We start from the raw sequence: 24,287 nt of genomic DNA on the forward strand, positions 1-24,287 counted from the left end.
TATACTAAACTGTAATTAAGAGCATAATGCTATGCTAACTCTGTTTTGGGGGTATTTTTGTTTTATGCTATTCAAACATTGGTGATATATGATTTAAATGGCTTTTAACTGCTCGCAGTATTCATGTTTTTGGCAAGGGATTCTGGATTAGGTTAAATATTAATATATAACCGTACACTTGCTTTCATATATTTGAACAATTAACGTTTGAATCCAGAGTAATACATTAAAGCATATTATGTATTATGTATCATTTTTCTCTACATTTCTAGCTGGAAAAATATTGTGATGCCTGTAATAACCTGTAATAAGGAGAATATCATCTATATTAATTATATAATTACACTGCTTACTTCACTATACAGCTCAGGGAAAAAAATAAGAGACCACTTGAAAATGATGAGTTTCTTTGATTTTACCAAATTGAAAACCTCTGGAATATAATCAAGAGGAAGATGGATGATCACAAGCCATCAAACCAAGCTGACCTGCTTGAATTTTTGCATCAGGAGTGAAGGCATAAAGTTATCCAAAAGCAGTGTGTAAGACTGGTGGAGGAGAACATGCCAAGATGCTGAAAAAAACAGGGTTATTCCACCAAATATGAACGTGTTTTCTTTGCATATTTTGAGGTCTGAAAGCTCTGCATATTTTTTCTTATTTCATCAATTTCTCATGTTCTGCAAATAAATGCTCTAAATGACAATATGTTTATTTCCAATTTGGGAGAAATGTTGTTTATAAAATGTTATAAAATAAAACTACAATGTTCATTTTACTCATATACCTATAAATAGCAAAATCAGAGAAACTAACTCAGAAACTGAAGTGGTCTCTTATTTTTTTCCAGAGCTGTATATTCATTTAAAGGAATTGAATCATATACTAAATTATATTAATGTAAAATTGTATCTAATATTGCTCTACAGCCCCAGTCCACATGCTTCTTTCACTTTAAGTGAGGGTTTTGTGTTCCTTAAAAAAATAAAAAAATGTATCACACTAGATTAATATGTACCAAATCTCACTCACAATTCATCTTTGAGTGAAATGTGTCCAGATCAAAATGTTAAATCGGTTTAGTCAATAGTCACAGATATGCCGTAAATGACCTATGCAAAAAGATAAGGATTCATATATATGTGTGTGTGGGTGGAGGGTAAATTAATAAATGTGATAAACAAAAACAAACCTCAACAAATGACAAATCAGAGGTCCTGAATGACTCACAGCCTCTGGATTTTATCCCAGAAAACCCCCAATACAATATACTGTATCACCCATGCACATGTTCTACACATCACTGTCTCACTGCTGGTTTACCTTGGTTTTACTGTAACTGACTAGTGAATACTGATCTAATGCTCTAAAGTTGTGTGTGTGTGTGTGTGTGTGTGTGATCTACAGAGGCAGATAAAGCTGCTTACCTGATGGGCCTGAACTCAGCGGATCTCCTGAAGAACCTCTGCTACCCCCGAGTTAAAGTGGGGAATGAATTTGTGACCAAAGGCCAAAATGTGCAACAAGTAAAACTGTTTTTTTTTAATATACTTTAACCTGCAATACTCTTATATTCTGTGCCTGCAGTAATTTTAACTTGTTGAATTAATTGACTGATTGATTTATAGGTGTATAATTCAATCGGTGCCCTCGCCAAGTCTGTGTATGAGAAGATGTTCTTGTGGATGGTCATTCGCATTAATCAGCAGCTGGACACCAAACAGCAGAGACAGCATTTTATTGGGGTCCTCGATATCGCAGGGTTTGAGATTTTTGATGTAAGTTCCAATAGAGTTGATGTTTGAATTTTAAAATATCTTACTACTAGTACTGATTGACTTACTGTCGGTACAGTGGAGAAAAAAGCATATATATAAGCAAATAATTTGACTTTTTTTTTTTTTACAGACATTGTTAACCAAAGATATTTCATGTTTTGTCTGGTAAACTTCATCTTCATCATCTATTTCTTCTGGAAAAAAATCTGGAAAACTGTTTTGTCTGACCACAAAACACATTTCCACTGTGTTTCCATTCCAGATGCATCCAAGCCCAGAGAAGTCAATGCCACCTCAGTTTCTAACAGTGAAGTTTTAAGTGGTATTTGATTTAAACTGAGGAAACCGGTTGCCTTAAAAAAGTAATGGGTAATGAAAACATCAAGTTATTACAACTAAAGGGGAAGTTGATTAACTTTTTTATTTTTGTTATAATGTAAGACCGGATAAGTTGAGTTTACTTAACTTTTTAAGGCAGCCAGTTTGTTCAAATTTTTGAGTTGAATTTACTTTAAAAAATGAAAATTGCACCACAAGTTTAGGGAAATTGCAGGTTCTCCTGTTTTATTTGTACCTACATTTAAGTATGAGTAAGTATTTGGCATATACTGGGAAAGTACAAGGTGAGTTTCAGAAAGTTACCTACACTGTAAGCCCAGATAAGTTGAATTTACTTAAAAAAAAAAATAGGAAACAGGTTGCCTTAAAAAAATTAAGTAAAGTGGGGATGAAAACTTGAGTTAGCATAAATTAAAACATCAAGTTATTAAAACTAAAAGGGGAAGCTGATTTATTTCTAAGGTAGCCCACGGGGAATCACTACACACTGATGGTGAGTGTTGGTCAGAAACTGTTGGAGTCACCCAGTATACAAATAGATTGTGACAGAAGCCAATGGAAAAGAAGCTGCCAATGGTAACAGACTAAACTCAGTTATTATAAGTTGGTTTAACTCAAAGATCTCAGTTTGAATGTATATGTACCCACAAATGTTCAACTAACTCAAAATAGTTGAGTGTTGTTTAGAAATATCCAATTTTATGTAAAACAGACTTAAATCATTTAAGTTCAAACAACGTATGGGTTTACAGTGCATGTGGTTCAATCAGCTATAGTTAAAGGAGGATCACACCTGTTCAGCTTAGGCTAGTGCCCTTGCCCTTTATATACTGAAATGTCTCATAATTCCTTGATTGGTTAATTGATATTATGCACTATAGAGAGGAAACATGTAATCTCTTTTCATCTTTCTTTGAGGAACATTGTTTTTTTAAACATTTGAATAATTTTTGTACACATTTGCAACAAACTAGAGATCCTCAACCCGTCTTTGCTCCTTCAAGACTCTTTTGTAAATACTCCTTTTGTACCTTTTGTAAATCATGATTACAGTCCTCAAACGATTGAAATCACACCATTTTTGGTACATATATTTTTTATATAATTACTAGTTCTAAATTACTTACTTCCAAATTTAAATTAGAAGGCGTTGCAGACTAGAAATTGAGGAATAAAAGTATATTAATAAATAAAATTAAGATGACCAGACAAAACATGAAGTATTTTGGGTTCATACTGTCTATCATAAACCAAAATAAACCAAAACACCATTTTTTTTATTTGTATTTTCCATTCTGTGCCAACTTCTGTTCTGATGTGGAGTTTAATTTAATGTGTACACTATAAATGATACAATTACGATTGGCTATCAAAACTACTCACATGATCTGCCCAACAATTTTTCAGTATGTCATGACATGACCTTGAGGAACTTTTAGGGGTTCTTATATTTGAACGCGTGGAGAAACCCATTAAGGTGCTTTTTAAGGAAAAACAAATAAAATTAAATGTTTAAGAAGAAAAAGTCCTTGAAGGTTCCTGAACGTACCTTAAGCTCCTGTGGAGTCCCTCCAAAGTTTTAACCATGTAAGATCCTCAAAGAACATATTCCTTTAACACTGTACTAACCTTTTATTATCTCATCCCATAATAATCATACAGTTCAACACATTAGAGCAGCTCTGCATCAATTTCACCAACGAGAAACTGCAACAGTTTTTCAACCACCACATGTTCGTCCTGGAGCAAGAGGAATACAAGAAAGAGGGAATCGACTGGGAGTTCATCGACTTCGGAATGGACTTGGCTGCCTGCATTGAGCTTATTGAGAAGGTAAAATATAATACTACATAGACTTCAATTAAGTTTCAATTAAAAAGCTACACACATTATGACTCTCTGCTCTTATTCATCAGCCGATGGGCATCTTCTCCATCCTTGAGGAGGAGTGCATGTTTCCCAAGTCTACTGATACATCCTTCAAGAACAAGCTTTATGATCAACACCTGGGAAAGAACAACTGCTTCTTAAAGCCCAAACCAGTGAAGGGCAAAGCCGAGGCTCACTTCTCCTTGGTGCACTATGCCGGCACTGTGGACTACAACATCAGTGGCTGGCTGGAAAAGAACAAAGACCCTCTGAACGAGTCGGTTGTGCAGCTGTACCAGAAGTCATCCGTGAAACTGTTGGCTCTGCTGTATGCGAGTTTCTCTGGAGCAGACGGTAAATACGCACTTCACTCTGCTGACGTTGCTGAATTAAACGCATGCAGGGACCATCCAGGATTATACAGTAGATGCTCACGGTCCATCTGGGTGCAAAGTGTGTAAACATTACATTAGATTACTCTCATTAATAAGTCATTATTTGCATGCCCTTTTGATTTTGAATTTGATGACCCTACAAAATATGTGCATCTGTAAGACCAGATTTCTGGATTTGTTTTACTCTAGATTACATTGGGATTCTCCATTTAAAAAAGGCTTCATATTCTAAGCCTAGGCTTAATCTTGGGCTTGTAGAATAAGAACATCCATGATTAAATGTATTAAAAGATTTGGCACAGTATGGAAAATGCTAAAAAAAAAAAAAGTAGGACTTGTGAATATATTTACGTCGATGGGCATGGTGGTCTTGAAATGAAGTGTGTTCAAGCAAATTTCTGGCGTATTGCTATCTTAGCAACAGAAAACACAGGTGCCCCGCTGTCATCAGTCATCAGATGTTCATTGCTATCTTGGCAACAACACACATACACCACTGTTTGTTGCACACACGTTAACACATACATCAACAAAAACTTTTACATTAACAATAAACAGAATACAACATCATCATAGCAATGCACCAAAGTCAGAGCGCACCTGACACACTGATTGGTTATTTTCACTTTACACCCAAAAAACACACCCACTTAAGTAATTAAGAAAAGTGCATGACTTTTGCACGTTTTGAGTCAGGCAGGACGTACTTTTCCCGTCGTTACGATAGCAAACACACACTGACACACCCTACAGTGCGCAGCTGAAAAATAAAATCCCTTAAATAAGACCAGCAGTGGTTCTTATATTTACTTTGACTTTTATTTTATCTTATTGCTGGGGTTCAGTTCTCGCTCTGGGTGACTGAATGCTGCGCTACACAAATAAGAGTCCTTGGGCAAGACTCCTAACTCTACATTGGCCCACCTCTGTAACAGGAACAACCTTGCAAGTCGCTCTAGATAAAAGTGTAAAATGTAAACGTTAAATCAATCTCCAAAGCCCTTAAAGGCTTTACAATGTAGATAACTTATTTTACTGCAGAGAAAAGGGTTTTTGTACTCCCAAACAAGGCCTGTTAAGTGGTTAAAAATTGTGTTTGAATGGATATGCTATATATTAAGAAAAAAAATAAGGTTGATCAGTGAGTATAATAAACACTGCACACTCTGATTGATGGGGTTTTATTTCTCTCTCTCTTTCTCTCTCTCTCTCTTTCTCTCTCTCTCTCTCTCTCTCTCTCTCTCTCTGTTTTTCTGACCTTTGGTTGTCGTAGACTCCAGTGGGAGTGGCAAGAAAGGAGGCAAAAAGAAAGGATCGTCTTTCCAGACAGTCTCTGCTCTTTTCAGGGTATGTGTGGTGTTGATATCTTCATCAACTCATAAATATTTATCCCTCTGCAACAGAACATCATGAATGATTCATAATTCTGGATTTGCAGGAAAACCTGAACAAGCTGATGTCTAATCTTAGAACCACCCATCCTCATTTTGTGAGGTGTTTGATTCCAAACGAAACCAAAACCCCAGGTACAGAGTGGAGAACACTCGAAAAATGTTCGAAAAAGTTTTTACGGTTTGATAAACAACAAGCAGACACAGACTGATTATGTTTGCCCTTATTTCCCAATCTGTCACGTCTTTTTTTTTTAAACAGGAGTGATGGAAAACCATCTGGTGATCCACCAGCTGCGCTGTAACGGAGTGCTGGAGGGGATCAGAATCTGTAGGAAGGGCTTTCCCAGCAGAATCCTGTATGGAGATTTTAAACAAAGGTAAACTAACTGATTTCACACTGACGGCACAGATATGGGCACAATATGTTCATTTGAGCCGCGCAAAGTGTACTTTTCCCGTCGTTACGATAGCAAACACACCCTAAATCGCGCCCTAAATCAAGCTGTGCAGTTCACAGTTGGTGACTCACCCAAAAGATTGCTAAAATAAGACCTGGCGAGGTTCTCATAGTATACATACTTTGACTTTTATTTAACTGCAGACAGAATCAACCCATTAAGGCTTAACTTCATTTAATTTGTTAATATACATTTATGAAATATAACTGATTCCACACTGATAGGACAGATTTTGACAACATGTTTGTTTTGAGCTGCGCATGGTGTACTTTTCCCGTCGTTCCGATAGCAAAGACACTCTAAATCACACAGTAAATTAAGCTGTGCAGTTCACAGTTGGCGACTCACCCAAAAGATTGCCAAAGTAAGACCCGGCGAGGTTCTTATACTTTGACTTTTATTGAACTGCAGATAGAATCAACCCCCTGAAGACTCCACATTTCATTTGTTAATATACATTTATGAAATATAACTGATTCCACACTGATAGGACAGATGTTTGTTTGACAACATGTTTGTTTTGAGCTGCGCATGGTGTACTTTTCCAGTCGTTACGATAGCAAAGACACCCAAAATCATGCCCTAAATCAAGTAGTGCAGTTCACATTTGGCAAGTCGCCTAAAGATTGCTAAATTAAGATCTGGAGAGATTCTTATATTTACTTTGACTTTTATTTTATTGCAGACAGAATCAACCCTTTAAGATTCAACTTAATTTCTCTTGTTAATATACACTGATTTCTGCATTTTAGGCAGACACACAATCAAAAAAGTTGGTATAAATGGGTATAAAACAATGTTTATCAAATAAAGACAGCACATTTGTTCCCCTATAAGGACATAGGTCCCTCTGATAGAACATATATGAACACAATATGTTGAATGCAGAGGAGTCATCATTGTCGATTCTGTGATTCAGGTATAGGATCCTGAACGCCAGCGCTGTTCCTGAGGGCCAGTTCATGGACAATAAGAAGGCTGCAGAGAAACTCCTGGGCTCCATCGACCTGGATCATTCTCAGTACAAATTTGGACACACCAAGGTATTACATCTCGTCACTGTCCAATGAAAAACATGTATCTTAAACATAGCATCTTTAGGATGAGAGAGATAAAGCCTTCTTAACTTTTAATAGAAGTCAGTGTAAAAAAAAAAGTTTATTTCATGTAATTTTTGAGAATATTTTTTGGCTTATTCATCGAGGAATTTTGATAAAGGGACAGTTTTTGTGTTTGTATTATGTATTAAAGTAAAAATAGACAAAATTAGAGATACTTGTTTTTCTTTGGAATCTAATGGAGTAATAAAGATGGATTAATGTTTACAAAATTGGCTAATTGATTTTGTGAAGTATTCAGGGTTGTTCTTATAATTATATTTATAATTATATTTATAATATTTATAATTATATTTATAATATAATTATTTTTATGTTAAACATCTCTTTATTAAATTAATTTTTTAACCAGATTAGTTTTTATCCTAAATAATGTAAAAAAGAAACTACACAGCTGGCTAGTTCAATCCATCATTCCATTGGAACCCGCCAAAAATCATGGGACATGATACTAGTTTTGTCACATGGCCTTTTGGCAGTGTATTTACAGATATAAACACTTAGGGCCCTATTGTACACCCTACACAACATCACAAAGCTCATTGTTATCTTACACCCTGTCAACAGTCAAAAGTTTAGAAATATATTCATGCCGATGGGTGTGGTGGTCTGGAACTGAGGTATACAAACGCGACAAGGTCAGAGGGCATCTGGCTCTTAAAGGGAATGACGACTGACACACTGATTGGTTTATTTCACGTTACGCCCAAAATGAACCACACCTACACTGCAAAAAACTAAATCTTAGCAAGTGAAATTTAAAAAATTTAAGTCAATAAATCTTATTTTCTTCGCTGATAAGACTTGTAAGCATTGGAAGTAAGATTATTGTAAGGTTATTTTTGCTTATTTTAGGGATATTTTTTCTTAATTATTCTTACTTACAATTTGTACCTTATTTTAAGTAATTTGAACTCAAAATAAGCACAATCAAGCAGCAATCAAGTTATTCTGATTCTTGTTTCCAAAAACAGTGACTTTTTTTGGCTTGATTTAGGTGTTACTTCACTAGTCATTTTGAGACTTTGCCATTGCTTTTTGTAAGAAATCTTACTAAGGAAATTTTATCCCAGTATCCCATTGGCAGATTTTTCTGTTTACATATATTTGTCTTAATTTGCATATATTTTGTCTAGTTTTTCCAATGGATTTTTTGCTGTGCATGATTAATGAAGAGAATTAGTGCATGCCTTTTGTGCATTTTAAGCCGCACAAGGTGTGCTTTTTGTGCCCTTGTGTTACCAAAGACACACCAACACGCCCTAAATCCAGCTGCGCCATTCGCAATTGACCGGTGCACTATAGTTTGCTAATATAGGGCCCTTAGTGCTCCGACATGTACTTTTAAAAAATGGTACAGCAGGTATTGGTCATTTTGGTAATTAAATCTCCGTCTGCATCTGCCAATAATTTAACATTTTATTTTTGATTTTTATTTAAATGCATTATTGCCTCAAGCATTAGCTGAGCTGTGATACTCTCTCTTTCTCCGCAGGTGTTCTTCAAAGCAGGCCTCCTGGGAGTGCTGGAGGAGATGAGAGATGAGCGTCTGGCTCAAGTTGTCACCAGCACTCAGGCGGTATGTCGCGGATATCTTGTAAGGATCGAGTACAAAAAGATGTTAGCCCGAAGGTATTACTTTACAGTCACTTCAGTAGCGCAGCTTATAATCTCTCTCAGTGGTGGAATCTTAGTGGAATCTGAATGATCCTGTTCATTTTTGTGAAAGGGAGTCCATCTATACCCTGCAGTACAACCTACGCTCCTTCATGAACGTGAAGCACTGGCCCTGGATGCGGCTGTACTTTAAGATCAAGCCTCTGCTGAAGAGCGCCGAGTCCGAGAAGGAGATGGCTCAGATGAAGGTGGACTTTGCCAAATGTAAAGAGGACCTGGCCAAATCAGAAGCCAGGAGGAAAGAGCTGGAGGAGAAAATGGTCTCCATTGTGCAAGAGAAGAACGATCTGCTCCTTCAAGTTCAGGCAGTAAGTTTTTAAGGCCAAAAAAATAAAAAGCAATATTATATTTTTGCATTTCAGTTCCCTGCCGATCCAGCTTATGCTAAAAGCTGGTTTAAAAATGATCTAAGCTGGTTTTAGATGGTCAGTTTAATAGCAAATCTGGTCATCAAGAAAAGCAACATACAATGTATTGATAAAACAGATTAAACAGGTTAAACAGCAATTAAATAGTATAATTTAATTTAATTCATTTATTTTACCTGGTCATGCATGTAGGGCACTAATCAGGACATATATTGCTCAAAAAATATGTGAATCTCCTGAGTAAATGTTGACATGTGCATCTAAACTATGTATTACGGTAGCAGCATGCAAAGCGGAGTTAAAGGAGAAGCTGCTCAAACATCTCGTGCAGAGACTGACAATGTTTTACAGCTCAATAAACATAATTTAACAAGGTCTAATCAATAACTAATCACCATAGACACAATTACCTTTCTGTAGAACAGTGTAACGTTCTGGAAATGCAGACTGTTCCCTTTCTAAAAATAAAATACATCCATTTTCAGGTTAAACCCACTAGAGTTTAAACATTGTTATGTATAGACCACAATTTGAAGTCTTATTACAGAAGAAAATCAAGATGCTATCAAATTATCATTATCATGAAATCACTAATGTCTTGAAAAACCAAAAACCTTTTTCCATAGTATTAATCATGTAGGTTTAAAATTATATCCCTATAGAAATTTGGAATAATGGGTGCCAAAATTTGAAAAAGAAAAATATATATTTGGTTGTATATAAACCAAAATTTAGGCTCCTGTAAAATAAGAAAATCAAATGAGTATCAAATGGCACGACTGAAGTCTTGAAGAACATTTGTACAAGTGTTAATTATGTATGTTTAAATATTTATACTGTAAGAATTTAAAATAATAGGATGGCAAATATACAAAAATTGCCTATTTGGTTGCATATAGACCAAATAGAGTTTTTAAAAAGTTGAAATTAAAGGGTAATCATATCTCACCACTAAATTCAGAAAATATCTATTTCTCATAATTTCAAGGTTCAATGTTTCAAGTGAAATTAATGTAGCTTTTAAAATAATGGGAAGTCAAACCCAGAAAAAAATGTTTATTGGTATTGCATAAACCAGATTTTTGAGACATATAAAACCAGCAAATGAAACTGACACCAATCAAATTACACCAATAGATTCTTGAAGAAGCCTTTCTACACTACTAATGGCATAAGTGTCAAGTTATATTACCGTAGCATTTTGGAGTAATGGGAAGTCAAACTTGGGAAAAATGTCCATTTGCATTTGGATAAACCAAAATTAGACATTATGATTTTTTGTGTTCTGGGCACCACAAAGCATGTGTGCATAGGGCACCCAATGGCTAGCTCCAGCCCTGGCCATACTGCTAAACAACCTGTACGACTGGGCGTAAACCAAGCTGGTTGACTACCACGACCAGGCTCACCATGCTGGTTGACTTTGTTTCAACTTTGTAATGCTGGTCTACGCCATTCAACAAACTTGGTCTTGGTCAAGTCTTGGTCAGGTTGATAAGCTAAACCATCAGAGCCAAAAAAAACATACTATATTTTATTCTGACCAAGAGCTAAGCCAGTCAACCAGCTTATCCAGCTTCAGCTGGCCAAGCCAGGTCTTTGTTCAGCAGGGTTTACTCATTTTTAGCAATATTTTCTTCAGAAGGACACGATTCACCCAAAAATGAACGACAACTGACCCTCCAATGTGATCTTAAAGGAAGCAGATAATCTGATGGATGCCGAGGAGAGATGTGAGGGACTGATCAAAAGTAAGATCCAGCTGGAAGCCAAGCTGAAGGAGACTGCCGAGAGGCTGGAGGATGAAGAAGAGATTAATGCTGAGCTCACAGCCAAGAAGAGGAAGCTGGAGGATGAGTGTTCGGAGCTGAAGAAGGACATGGACGACCTTGAGCTCACTTTGGCCAAAGTGGAGAAAGAGAAACATGCCATGGAGAACAAAGTGGGTTTCCCTATTTTCACGTACTGTATCTTACTTTACAAATGCACAAATTCTTTAAATATGCTGACTTACTGTGCCAAAAGTAGTGGGACAGGGACAATTATCATTCCATTTGTGTCCAATGGAAGCTAAATAACATTGCTCTGGCCTACTGCATTGAATAAGGATATGATTTTTTGTCAGAATAACTTTGATTAGTCTGATTGCATGGACAATTCTAACCAAATGCCACCAGTAACAATCATTACCACCCACTGTACTGTCCACTGTGGGTGGTAATGCCTACTATGACATATTCCCAGTAATGTTAAATGTCTGCACAACTTAATAAATAGAATGCCCCATTCATCTGCACCCACTATTAGGCCTCACTCAATCTCCAGTAAATCATGGGGCCTTGCCATGAACATGCTGACCAGAGAAAGTGGGCTAGGCATTTCCAAGCATCCCATGATGCAACACTTTATCATGTTTCATAGTGCTGTAACTTTTGGCATGCTGTTTATGTTATATGTTTTAATTTTATTACAATTTTCTTCTACATTCAGGTGAAGAACCTCATCGAAGAGATAGTCTCCCAGGATGAGAACATTTCTAAGTTGAATAAAGAAAAGAAAGCCCTGCAGGAAGCACATCAGCAACTGCTGGACGACCTTCAAGGAGAGGAGGACAAAGTGAACGTTCTCAACAAAGCCAAGGCAAAGCTGGAGCAACAGGTTGATGATGTGAGTGGATCTTTTAGTTGTTTCGATATAATAACTTTAGCAGTTCAATCAATAATGTTTTACTGAGCCACTAATATTTGTATTGATCCAGCTGGAGGGATCTCTGGAGCAGGAGAAGAAGGTCCGGATGGACCTTGAGAGAGCCAAACGAAGACTAGAAGGTGATCTGAAACTGTCGCAGGAGTGTATCATGGACCTGGAGAATGAGAAGCAGAAGCTGGATGAAAAACTGAAGAAGTAATTACACAGTAGTACATACTTGTTGTCCATTTAATGAGCTACACTGTCCATAAAGGTCCGTAGTTATAGATTAGTCCTGTATCTATTTCTCTGCATACTTTATTATCCTCTTTTTACACTGTCCTTCAATGGTCAAGACCCCACAGGAGAGAACACCACATAGCAGGTATTCTTTGTGACCCACCACCCAAATAATAACTGCCCTGTGGTGGTCCTGTGGGGTCCTGACCATTGTAAATCCGAATAAAAGGAGGATGATAAAATTCTGTAATTGTAGAGCTAAAAGTGCTCCTATATGGTCAATGAAGCCGATAAGATAAGAGCTGAAAGATGATCTGTGTTGAAACAAGGAGATAAGGTTCTAAAATGATACTCTCAAAGTCATATATCACTGTCTTAAACGTTGCTGTACCCTTTAAACAGAAAAGATTTTGAAGTGATACAACTGCAGAGTAAAATTGAAGACGAGCAGTCTGTTGGAACTCAACTGCAGAAGAAGATTAAAGAACTTCAGGTAAGATGATGATTTGAATTAATCTGTCTGTCATAATTCTCAGAACATTTTAAAGTAAAGTACAGTCCCCAGGCTCTAATTGTCTCCCGTTCCTCAGGCTCGAATTGAAGAGCTTGAAGAGGAGATTGAGGCTGAGCGCACTGCCAGGGCTAGGGTGGAGAAGCAGAGAGCAGACCTCTCCAGGGAACTGGAGGAGATCAGCGAGAGGCTGGAAGAAGCTGGTGGAGCCACTGCAGCTCAGGTTGAGATGAACAAGAAGCGAGAGGCCGAGTTCCAGAAGCTGAGGCGCGATCTTGAAGAGTCCACCCTGCAGAACGAAGCCACCTCAGCTGCTCTGCGCAAAAAACAAGCTGACAGTGTGGCTGAGCTCGGAGAGCAAATCGACAATCTACAGAGGGTCAAGCAGAAGCTGGAGAAAGAAAAGAGTGAGCTGAAACTTGAAGTGGACGACCTGGCCAGCAATATGGAAACCATTGCTAAAGGAAAGGTATTATGCTATTCTAAAGTTGGAATAACTGTCTTTACTCTCGAGGGAATGCATTCTACTAGATTTTAGAGCATTGCTGTGAGGATCTGATAGCTTTTAGCTGCATTATGAGTCTAATAAGGTGAAGATGTTGGATGATCACCACCTCACCTCATTCTCAGCACCACAGTTCATTGCTGAAAAGCTTAATGCCCTTGGAAATTACCCTGCCCTCAACATTTTAGTACTTTCTTGACCCAACATGTCAACCGAGTCAAGAAAAACTTGTTTATTGGTTAATTAGCTGATTAAATCAGCTAATTAGTGTTTGGGAACCACGGCTCCAACTCCATCACCTGGCATCTGCTCAGAGACTTGACATATCTACATAGGCTAGACAAGGTCCAGGGTGTCCACAAACATTTGGAGCTAGTGTGTATCTGTAGTAGATCATATCACCAATTAAGAACCATTTTTAAGACTGTTCATTTAAAAATGTTTTGAAGGTCAATCTGGAAAAGCTGTGCCGCTCTCTGGAGGACCAGTTAAGCGAAGTCAAAACCAAAGAATCGGAGCACCAGAGACTCATCAATGACCTCACCAACCAGAAGTCTCGACTTCAGTCGGAAAATGGTAACAGCAAATAATAGTTCTAGGAATGTACCGAAATGAATGTTTTGGCCGAAATTGGGTAAATGAATTGGTTGAACATTTAACATTTTTAATATTCCAACACATACCAAACGTACAAACATACCAAAAAAGCACAATACATTTCTACATCTCTACCAGTGTAGCAGTGATATTCTAGTTAATAATGAAGTTATTTTAAGCAGCGTAATTTTAGTCTGAAATTGACCTCAGCTTGCCTGTTTGACTCAAATAACACGTAAATTGCTAGCTTGCTTTTGGTAAACAAATAAGCGTTAAGGCAAAGTTAGCTCAACTAACTTTACAATCCTAGCCATTTCAGCAGGAAAACAGCCAGTGTGTGAAAAATCAATCGTATACTAGTACGAAATGTGACAAGTGATGCTGAATGCTTTATTACACATATTTTATGCGAGTAGAGAATAAAAATGAACTTAATCCTGCCTTTTTTTCGCTCTCTCTGCTGGCTCACACCTGTACACAGCAATTAACAATCCCACATACAATACAATACAATAACCACATTGTAGTGGTTAGATGACCACTACAATGTGACTTAAGACAAATGAGTCTCTGTTGGGTATAAATTATTTGACCTTTTTGGCCACTTATTCACTAAACATTAAAACATTAAAAGTGTTTTGCCATTGTTTGGCCATTTTTAGCTAAATATGTTAGTTGGCAAATGTTCAGTGCATGCTATTGTTGAACAGCCCAAACAGCTAGTCTTCTGTTCACTGTTGCCAACATCTAACAATAATGGTATCCAGGTGAAATGACACGCCAGCTTGAGGAGAAGGATTCGCTCCTGTCTCAGTTATCCAGAGGAAAACAGGCCTTCATTCAACAGACTGATGAGCTCAAGAGGCAGAACGAGGAAGAAATGAAGGTAAAGTGCACAGTGGCATCACTTTCCCACAGGTAACATATCCATGTGGGGCCTGTAGGGGTAGCCCAACTGGAAATGAGAATGTTTTATCCATGGGTTCCATATTGGCCTGTATATAAAATCCCAAGAGGGTCACTGATGGAACCAAAAGTTGGGTTAAACATGGACCCCATCTGGGTTGTACACTGCACATGGCGCCTAGATAGGACCCATGTGAGATGGGCTAAGGTAGGCTCATACATTGGAGCCCATTTGGGAAGCTCAACCAGGTTTAAGTTGAAGCACATGAACAAACCCATTCAGAGCCCATGCCTACCTTGCCACCTTGTTCTCACCTAGCTCACTTTACTCCCAAATGGAGGAAAGCAACATGAGCTGAACATTTCCATATCATCTACAGGCTAAGAACGCCCTGGCCCATGCTCTGCAGTCAGCTCGCCATGACTGTGATCTTCTAAGGGAGCAATTTGAGGAAGAGCAGGAAGCCAAAGCTGAGCTGCAGCGTGGAATGTCCAAAGCCAACAGTGAGGTGGCACAGTGGAGAACCAAATACGAGACGGATGCCATCCAGCGCACTGAGGAACTCGAGGATGCCAAGTAAGACCTGCCAACCATGTGTTCATATGACTATTCTAGCCCGATGCCACCAGTCACGATCATTAATCATTCATTACCACCCACTGTGCTGTCCACTGTGGGTGGTTATGCCTTCTACAGCATATTTGCAGAACATATGTGACACTGTGGTTTGAGGAATGTCACCCACCATCAGATCTTGCTCAAACCCAATATCAATACCGATAATTATTTTATTTTATTTTATTTATTTATTTATTTTTCTTTCTAATTTTTCCCATTTTCTCCCCAATTTACACGGCCAATTACCCAACCCACTCAATAGGACCCCCCCTATCACTAGTAATGCCCCAACACACCAGGAGGGTGAAGACTAACACATGCTTCCTCCGCTACATGTGAAGCCAGCCACCGCTTCTTTTCGAGCTGCTGCTGATGCAGCATCACAGTGCGCTTGGAGGAAAGCGGAGCAGCTTGGCTCCGATACATCAGCTCACAGACGCCCTGGGCTGCAGACATCACCCTAGGAGTGATGTGGGGAGAGAGCGCCATCTACCCTCCCGGAGGGAGCAGGGCCAATCGTGCTCCCTCTGAGCGCCGGCAGCTTGATGGCAAAGCTGCATGAGCAGGGGTTCGAACCTGTGACCTCCCGCTCATAGTGGCAGCGCTTTAGACCGCTGGACCACTCGGCGCCAATACCGATAATTATGACAACATGGCCTTGCCATGAACACTTTGGTTAAAATCACTCACGTCCCAATCCATCCCAAGCCATCCCCTGAGAAAACACCTCAGGATTAATTCACATCACATGACTGCTAGCCCGATAACCTCTGCCATGTCAATGTAAAATGCCTATGCCAACTGTTTCAGAAAGAAGCTGGCCCAGCGTCTTCAAGAAGCTGAAGAATCAGCTGAAGCCATTAACTCAAAGTGTTCCTCCTTGGAAAAAACCAAGCAGCGTCTGCAGGGTGAGGTGGAGGACCTGATGACAGATGTGGAACGGGCTAATTCTGCCGCTGCTGCTCTGGATAAAAAACAGAGGAACTTTGATAAGGTACCACAACCCTGATGGCCTTGGGCTCTGTTCATTAATGTAGACATGAATGCATACATGTCAATTCTCGAACAACTCTCTAACAACTTCCCTTCGCTCATTTCCTTTTATAGATCTTGTCAGAATGGAAGCAGAAATATGAAGAGAGCCAGGCAGAGCTTGAGGCGGCAATGAAAGAAGTGCGTTCGCTGGGAACAGAAAATTTCAAAATGAAGAACGCCTATGAAGAATCTTTGGATCATTTGGAGACGCTGAAACGCGAAAATAAAAACCTGCAACGTACGACACTTTTTATTTGATTGTTGAACTTAATGGTTAAAATAGTTCAAATATATAAATACACTAAAGTCAAAAGTCATGTAAATTAATCATGAAGTGTTAATTGAGTGGGATGGCTTAGGGATGCCCACAACTGTATAAGTTGTGAGGTGGTATCTTGTGAACAGGGCAGTTTCAAGGCAAAGCAAAAAGGTGTTTCATATTTTGCTGGCTGCAAGAATCACAAATCTGGCAACTAGTCCAACAACAGTGTCCTTTACTACTTTGACCATCATAAAATTCAAAGGGGCGCTCACACAGTTTGTTGTTACATTTAACTCGTAACCTGTCACAGCTCAGGTCCCTAGGCAATTAATTGATTTCCATGTTTTATTACAACAGGCCTGTTTGTCAATGTGAAACACTGGTCCATGTGCTCATGGCAAGGCAACATGAATTGCTAGAGTTCAAGCAAAGCCTGATAGTGGGTGCCAAATGGATGGAACTTTTTATTAGAAAAGAACATATCATAGGAGGCTAAAATTACCACCCACAGTGGATAGTGCAGTGGGTGGTGATGATTGTGATTGGGGGAATCTGACAGGTCATTGCAATGCATTGCATTGTTATTTAGCTTCCAAGGGACATGAAAAAAAGTCATTGGACACAATTATTCTCCCATGTTGAATGATACAGTATATAGTACATCATTGTAATATACGTGCTGCAAGTATGTAGACATAATGATTAATGGATCTTTTGCATATTTAGAGGAGATCATGGACCTCACTGAGCATCTTGGCGAGACGGGAAAAACCATCCACGAGCTGGAAAAGTCCAAAAAGCAAGCAGAGCAAGAAAAAACTGAAATACAGGCCGCTTTGGAGGAGGCTGAGGTATGTATCTTCACATGATTTAACACCAACCGAAAATTAAAACTCAACCAAAATCCACTGCAATGCTCATCTTCGTTATCCTTCACTGTTCATCAGGCCTCTCTGGAGCATGAAGAGTCTAAGATCCTCCGTGTTCAGCTGGAGCTGAATCAGGTGAAAAGTGAGGTTGATAGAAAGCTGGCTGAGAAGGATGAGGAGATCGAGCAGCTGAAGAGGAACAGCCAGAGGGTCGTAGACTCCATGCAGAGCACTCTGGACTCTGAGGTGCGGAGCAGGAATGATGCTCTAAGGGCCAAGAAGAAGATGGAGGGAGATCTTAATGAGATGGAGATACAACTGAGCCATGCCAACCGCCAGGCTGCTGAGGCCCAGAAACAACTGAGGAACATTCAAGCTCAGCACAAGGTTGGGGTCTTGTACAAATAACACAGAAAACATGCCCATGTGGGGCCGGGATGTTACAGTGAGAGTGATGGAACCAGAAGGGGTTAAACTGTTCACTGCACATAAGACCTAGATGGACTTCTTTTCCATTGCAGGGCTAAATAGTTACTAATGGCGTTTTCACACCTGTAGTTTCTATGGTTTCTATGGTCCGGATCAGTTGATGAGTTTGTTTATGTGGAGAATTTTCTCCCTTTATTTGGTTTGTTTTTACACAGGCATCTGTGTTCACACAGGCATAAGCCTAAACGCAACAAAATACGCAGCAATAAACCACATGAGCACGCTGTCTCCTCTGATTGGTCAGAGCTGTCTGACACGGGAGAAAAAAAGTAAATATAGCAAAAAGATTCTGTGCAGTTGCAGAATGCTAAAATGCTGTGCTTTCAAACACAGTGTTTTCATTGGCACGTGCAGTACAGATGTTCACATAGTAAACAGAGTAGTGTGGCTGCGAGCAGTGAACGCAGCACACACTGCACATGTAAACAGCATGGAGCAGCAGAGACAGCGATTTTGTTTTTAGCTATGGTAATTAGCGTTATCTGGATAATATATTACATTGAACTGCACCTTATCAGCAGTCTAGCTCAAATAAAAGGAATATATTTGATAGCTGGGTCGAATCGAGACAGGGTCATGCTCTCACCACAAGCAAACCGCTCCAGAATTCGGTTGGGACAACACCAAGACCACCAATTCTAGCAGGCCTCAGTCTGGTTGTTTTGATCCGCATTGGAGTGCGATGACTGTTTTCACATCTGCTCAATCGACACGCAATAAAGGTACAAATGAACCAGAGTCTGTTTTAACCAGACCAAATATTGCTGGTGTGAAAACGTCCTTTATAATTCCTACCCTGATTTCATGGAATTAGCCAGGTAGCATGTTAACTTGTAAAATGGAGCATATTAAATAAAAGTAAACGGTGAACTGTAAGTGTTCACGACTGCTACAGAACTTGTACGACATCTCTACAGGCTTCGTCCAAGCTGACTACCAACCCAGTCCCATATCCCTACCTGCCTCACCATACATCACTACTACAGCAATAGGTTACAGGTGTCCTCCAGAGTTGCTACCGCTGTGTTAGAATCCTGTTTACCAGAAGGCAACAATAGTTCACCAATTGTACTACCAGCCTACTACATTGTTAGGAAGCTCCAGCTAACCCATTTGCAAATACATGCAGCCACTAGCTCTTTGGCTACAGGTGTCATCCAGAACTGTTACTACATCACTACCACAGCATTAGCACAAGGCAAGGCCCAGCTAGCCAATCAGTATCTAAGCATCATTAAGCACTTCCACTGGACAGTTCTGTGGTCCCCAAGCACAGTTAGATAACTACTCTAAGAAAGCCAAGCCCAAACAAACCGTCACCCCTGCAGTGTAAAAGTAGCCAAGGGTAGCTTTACTGATGGAGTTTAATTGGGGTAATGATAATTGTCCCCTCAACAACAAATTTTATGATGTACTTTTAATCTTAAAGGATACCCAGCTGCATCTGGATGATGCACAGAGGCAGAATGATGACATGAAGGAGCAGGTGGCCATGGCTGAGCGCAGGAGCGCCCTGATGCAGGCAGAAATCGAGGAGATCAGGGCAGCTCTGGAGCAGACAGAGAGAAGCCGAAAAGTGGCCGAGCAGGAGCTGGTTGATGCTACTGAGCGTGTGCAGCTTTTACATTCACAGGTACTTGTACTTCCTCCTATGTTTTGTATAAAACTCACTCATACGCCCTAAAAGTATTTTTTTTTTACTTAACTCTATTGTTTCTGCTCTCACAGAATACCAGTTTGTTAAACAGCAGGAAAAAACTGGAGAGTGACTTGACTCAGATGCAGAGCGAGATGGAGGACAGCATTCAGGAGGCCAGAAATGCTGAGGAGAAAGCCAAAAAGGCCATTACTGACGTACAACACTCAATCACACCTTCAATAACTTAGTCAAATTACATTAGTAAGCTAAAACCAACAAGCTACTAATATTTGAGACTTTTATTGTTTTTTTTTTTATGAAAAGGCTGCAATGATGGCAGAGGAGCTGAAGAAGGAGCAGGACACCAGTGCTCATCTGGAGCGGATGAAGAAGAACCTGGAGGCCACAGTTAAAGATCTGCAGCAGCGTCTGGATGAAGCTGAACAGATTGCTATGAAAGGTGGAAAAAAGCAGCTACAGAAACTAGAAGTAAAGGTACTGAATATTCAGTGGTACATCTTAACTTTTGGGGGCATGAATTCAAAAACCTGTATTGAGTTCCTCCAAATTCTTGATAATAGATTAATTTAATACTTTGAACTAGTAGAATAACCTGTAGTAGTAGTTAGCTATCAACAACCCGTAATCACAAGTTGGGACATTTAAAATACACATTTAAAATATAGCTGAAGGCAGCAATTGACAGTTCAAGTATGGCTGCATGACTTTAGTGAGCCTCCTAAAGCCATATCTGGCTCAAACTTGGTAATTATCCTTACAATATTACTGTAAATAAGCAAGATATTTTTTAATGCCACAAACCAAAGGCTAAAAAAGGAACTTTGAAAATAGGCATTATGGTTCAAGTTTTACATGTCAAGATTGGTCAAAAACCCATGGACTAGTTTGCAAAAGTTGGTTTTGCTAAATATGCAATTATTTAAACATTAAGTGGGAGGAGATTCATAGTCCAATTTGCAAAGTTGTTTTGCTTGACCTAAAGAATAAGTCTGACATTTCATAATTTGTCTGCTCAACTCAGTAATAGCTGATATAACCAAATGGGAAAGGGATTATTTTGCCAAGTTATATTCAAATTCAGTATTCAAATACTACTTAAACCTTTACTGTGCAGAACAGAAACCTTATATTAATTAATTAACCATTGATTTAACTGGGCTTAGTGGGATCTGGGATGGAAAACAGTATAACAGTACACAGTATAACTCTGTGCTGTGATCAGACAAATCAGTATTTCAGATCTTTTCTGGAAAAAAAAATGGATGCTGAGTGCATCGGACTGTTCTGAGCAACGTGTTATCCACAAGCCAGTGTCTGTCATGGTATGGGGTTGTATTAGTATGCATATTTAATGGAAGCAATGATGCAGAAACGTTAATTCAGATCTTAAAGCAACACATACTACTTTAAAAATGTAAAAATGTAAAAATGCATGGCTGCGGTCCTGACATTGCACTCATAGAGAACATGTGGAGAATTTCAATGTCTATTTCAACATCTTAAATTTTTTTAGAAAAAAATAAGATGTAAAGACTAACTGTTTTATTACTTGCAGGTGAAAGAACTGGAGAATGAACTGGAACAGGAACAAAAGCAGAGTTCTGAGGCCGTGAAAGGGGTGCGCAAGTTTGAGCGCAGGATCAAGGAGCTCTCTTATCAGGTACAGCTACACTATTTTTTACATTATGAAATTAATAAAAGGCCTGAAATGACACTAATATTTCAGTAAAGTCATGAAAGATTCTAGTTAAATTTTTACTTTATAATATGAGGTTAATATAAAGCATCACTGTCATTGTACCACAACATCAATCAATACAGGCAGAAAAAAAGAGGAGAAGGTATCCCTTTTTTATTCTTTCATGCAATAATTTCCTTTTTCCCTCCATCCACAGTCTGAGGAGGATAAGAAGAACGTAATCAGACTGCAGGATTTGGTGAATAAGCTTCAGCTGAAGGTCAAGGCTTACAAGAGGCAAGCTGAGGAAGCTGTGAGTCTTCTCAAACAAGCTTCTCTCAGACACACGCTGTTCCTGTGTAATACCGCTGAACCATAAATAACTCTTCTGATCGTTTCTTTGTCAGGAGGAACAGGCTAATGCTCATTTGAGCAAGTTTAGAAAAGTACAGCATGAGCTGGAGGAGGCTCAGGAGAGAGCAGACCTTGCCGAGTCTCAGGTCAACAAGATGAGAGCAAAGACCAGAGACATGGGAGCAAAGGTAAGTCATTCTGTACTAAGACTGAGATAATTACACATGAGAACATTCGTTATTACAGTGCAAAAATACAGTCATCAGCAAAAAAGTAGTTGCACCCAGAAGGAATCAACCAACAGGAATGAAACTTGGTGGGTAGTCGTGCCAGATTGTCACGAAGTGACTCAGTATGTCAGTGGGTCATCTACAGTGTTGTGAAGACAACTAACAAATGTATGGATTCTAACCATCAGGAGCCTGTAGCCTGCTCCTAACCCCGACTAGCACTGCTGGAGCAGCATTAGCATTACCTGTAACCGCACTCGCTATTTTCCCGTTTCCCATTTTTTATTAAGAGTTTTGTTTACTCAGCTTAGCTTTACTTAACTTAGTTAGCTACCCCCCACACCACCCAGCAGTGAGACATGCTGAATTAAAAGTAAAATGGATCTTATAATCCAGTTCATCTTGTGTATGAATTCTACCTGTCAGGTAATAAAGAACAGTAAAGACACTCTGCTGAAGTGCAGTGTTATACAGGAGTTTCAGTGTAGTTCTCCAGCACCAGGGCTTGAGTAGCTTTAGCATTAGCTGATAACCGCTCTTTCCTCATTCAGAGGTGAGTATTATCGGCCTGTAGCCTGCTGCTAACCCCGACTAGCAATGCTGGAGTAGCATTAGCATTAGCCACTGACTGCGCTCGCTATTTTCCTGTTCAGAGGTGAGTATTTTCAGTCTGTAGCCTGCTCCTAACCAGGCTAGCACTGCTGGAGCACTGCTGGTTAGCTGCTAATGCTAATGCTCCAGCCTTAGTGCTGGAGAAATGTGGAAATCTGAGATTACTGTTAATAAAGAGAAGTGCTGTACTCACCCAAATAAACAGGTTTTAGGAGAGAAATCTGTGTAAATTAATATCCAGTGCTCATTTAACTTTAAAAAAGAGGGTTTTTTTTATTACAGTTTTGTTTTCTTAGCTTAGCTTTACTTAACATAGTTAGCTACCCCCCCTGCCAAATTAGAAGTTCCTTATAGTGTCTCTTAAAATGCTGCTTATAATCCAGTGCACCTTATGTATGAAAATAGACCAGAAAATAGACATTCATTGATAGTGCACCTTAGAATACGGTGCGCCTTATAGTGTGAAAAATATAGTAAATATCTACTAGAGTCTGATTACTTTTGTTCAGTATCATTTATTTTACTACAATCCTGAATATATGGAGTGCATTATTAGTATCATGACATGTTGTATCATTGCCTTCTGTTACATTCTGGGGTGTGCCATACCATATTGTATACTATATTATCAGTAAATAAATGTAATTTTGTTTTGTTGCAGTAGTGTATTCTTAAAATTATATCTATTTTTTTTATTTAATGTTTTGTCAAATCACCAAGAATAGCATTATAGAAAATAACCTTAAAATTTTGTAATATTATTTAAGGCCATATTGCCTTAAAAGTCTGGTGTTTATACAGTGCCAGATTACCTTTGGTCTTCATTGCTGCTGTTCTCAATAGCTTGGCCTGAAGACACAAATACTATGCCATCGCTAGCCAGATCACCAGACCTATTTTTGATTGAAAATGTGTTGGATGTTATTGTGTGCGCTCCCTTTTGGATGCAACTACTTTTACAACTCTTACTAATTTAATGATAAGTGAGTTTATGAAACAACACATTTTAGAGAGTTGATGGAGTGTCCACTTACTTAGCTGTTTACTATAGCTGTGCATCACATGATATAAATGTTTCTTATCCGTGAATGTGAAATGCTTTTCTTAAACATTTATTTAATGTTTTATTAATTATATTTCTTTTTATTTCACATCTAGGGTAAGGACAAAGGGGAATAGGATGAAGAAAATTACAGATAAAGCTGTTGTGTTCATTGCTGTGCTTTGTAGTACCACAGACTCACCAGTAGGGAGAGTCTAGGACCCTGGAGATCAGAGAAAAGGGGTAGAAGGAGTCTGCCATGTTTTGCTGCAGTTGCTGACTATTAAAAGAGAGTTGAAGGTATCTGTTGAGTGTCTGTCGTTTTTGCATGCCATCGGTCACAAAAAAAAAAAAACATTTATCTTCTACACTTTCATTTAACTTACCCAGTGATGTAGTACGTACAAAATTAAGTTAAAATCATATGTATATTACATATAGAAACTAACTTAGAACTGCAGCCTGTTTGGAGTTGCTCTGTGTAACAATAATGCGTTGCTAATAGTTTTATTTATTGATTATATGAATAAATATAAAAGCAATAAATACATACAATATTTATATTATTGTTGATAAGAATGCAATATCAAGTTA

At 38.7% G+C, this 24,287-nt stretch overlaps 1 protein-coding gene across 1 annotated transcript in view; it reads left to right on the forward strand.

The window, feature by feature from the left end:
* Nucleotides 1-23,987, forward strand: part of LOC103027572 (myosin-1B-like) — a 31,277-nt gene extending 7,290 nt beyond the window's left edge. The window contains exons 11-39 of the mRNA XM_022673413.2: nt 1,408-1,526; nt 1,629-1,778; nt 3,780-3,950; nt 4,034-4,340; nt 5,655-5,728; nt 5,820-5,907; nt 6,035-6,152; nt 7,153-7,276; nt 8,847-8,983; nt 9,081-9,336; nt 11,096-11,338; nt 11,887-12,063; nt 12,155-12,300; nt 12,727-12,817; nt 12,915-13,304; nt 13,790-13,916; nt 14,705-14,823; nt 15,224-15,420; nt 16,273-16,456; nt 16,570-16,735; nt 17,486-17,610; nt 17,707-18,015; nt 19,547-19,750; nt 19,846-19,971; nt 20,081-20,251; nt 21,333-21,437; nt 21,673-21,768; nt 21,863-21,997; nt 23,810-23,987. Coding sequence (XP_022529134.1) covers nt 1,408-1,526; nt 1,629-1,778; nt 3,780-3,950; nt 4,034-4,340; nt 5,655-5,728; nt 5,820-5,907; nt 6,035-6,152; nt 7,153-7,276; nt 8,847-8,983; nt 9,081-9,336; nt 11,096-11,338; nt 11,887-12,063; nt 12,155-12,300; nt 12,727-12,817; nt 12,915-13,304; nt 13,790-13,916; nt 14,705-14,823; nt 15,224-15,420; nt 16,273-16,456; nt 16,570-16,735; nt 17,486-17,610; nt 17,707-18,015; nt 19,547-19,750; nt 19,846-19,971; nt 20,081-20,251; nt 21,333-21,437; nt 21,673-21,768; nt 21,863-21,997; nt 23,810-23,830 — 4,676 coding nt within the window. The 3' untranslated portion in view covers nt 23,831-23,987. The remainder of the gene's footprint in view (nt 1-1,407; nt 1,527-1,628; nt 1,779-3,779; nt 3,951-4,033; nt 4,341-5,654; nt 5,729-5,819; nt 5,908-6,034; nt 6,153-7,152; nt 7,277-8,846; nt 8,984-9,080; nt 9,337-11,095; nt 11,339-11,886; nt 12,064-12,154; nt 12,301-12,726; nt 12,818-12,914; nt 13,305-13,789; nt 13,917-14,704; nt 14,824-15,223; nt 15,421-16,272; nt 16,457-16,569; nt 16,736-17,485; nt 17,611-17,706; nt 18,016-19,546; nt 19,751-19,845; nt 19,972-20,080; nt 20,252-21,332; nt 21,438-21,672; nt 21,769-21,862; nt 21,998-23,809) is intronic.
* Nucleotides 23,988-24,287: the final 300 nt, after the last annotated feature.

The sequence above is a fragment of the Astyanax mexicanus genome, chromosome 19 (genome assembly GCF_023375975.1).
Source record: "Astyanax mexicanus isolate ESR-SI-001 chromosome 19, AstMex3_surface, whole genome shotgun sequence".
NCBI classification, from domain to species: domain Eukaryota; kingdom Metazoa; phylum Chordata; class Actinopteri; order Characiformes; family Acestrorhamphidae; genus Astyanax; species Astyanax mexicanus.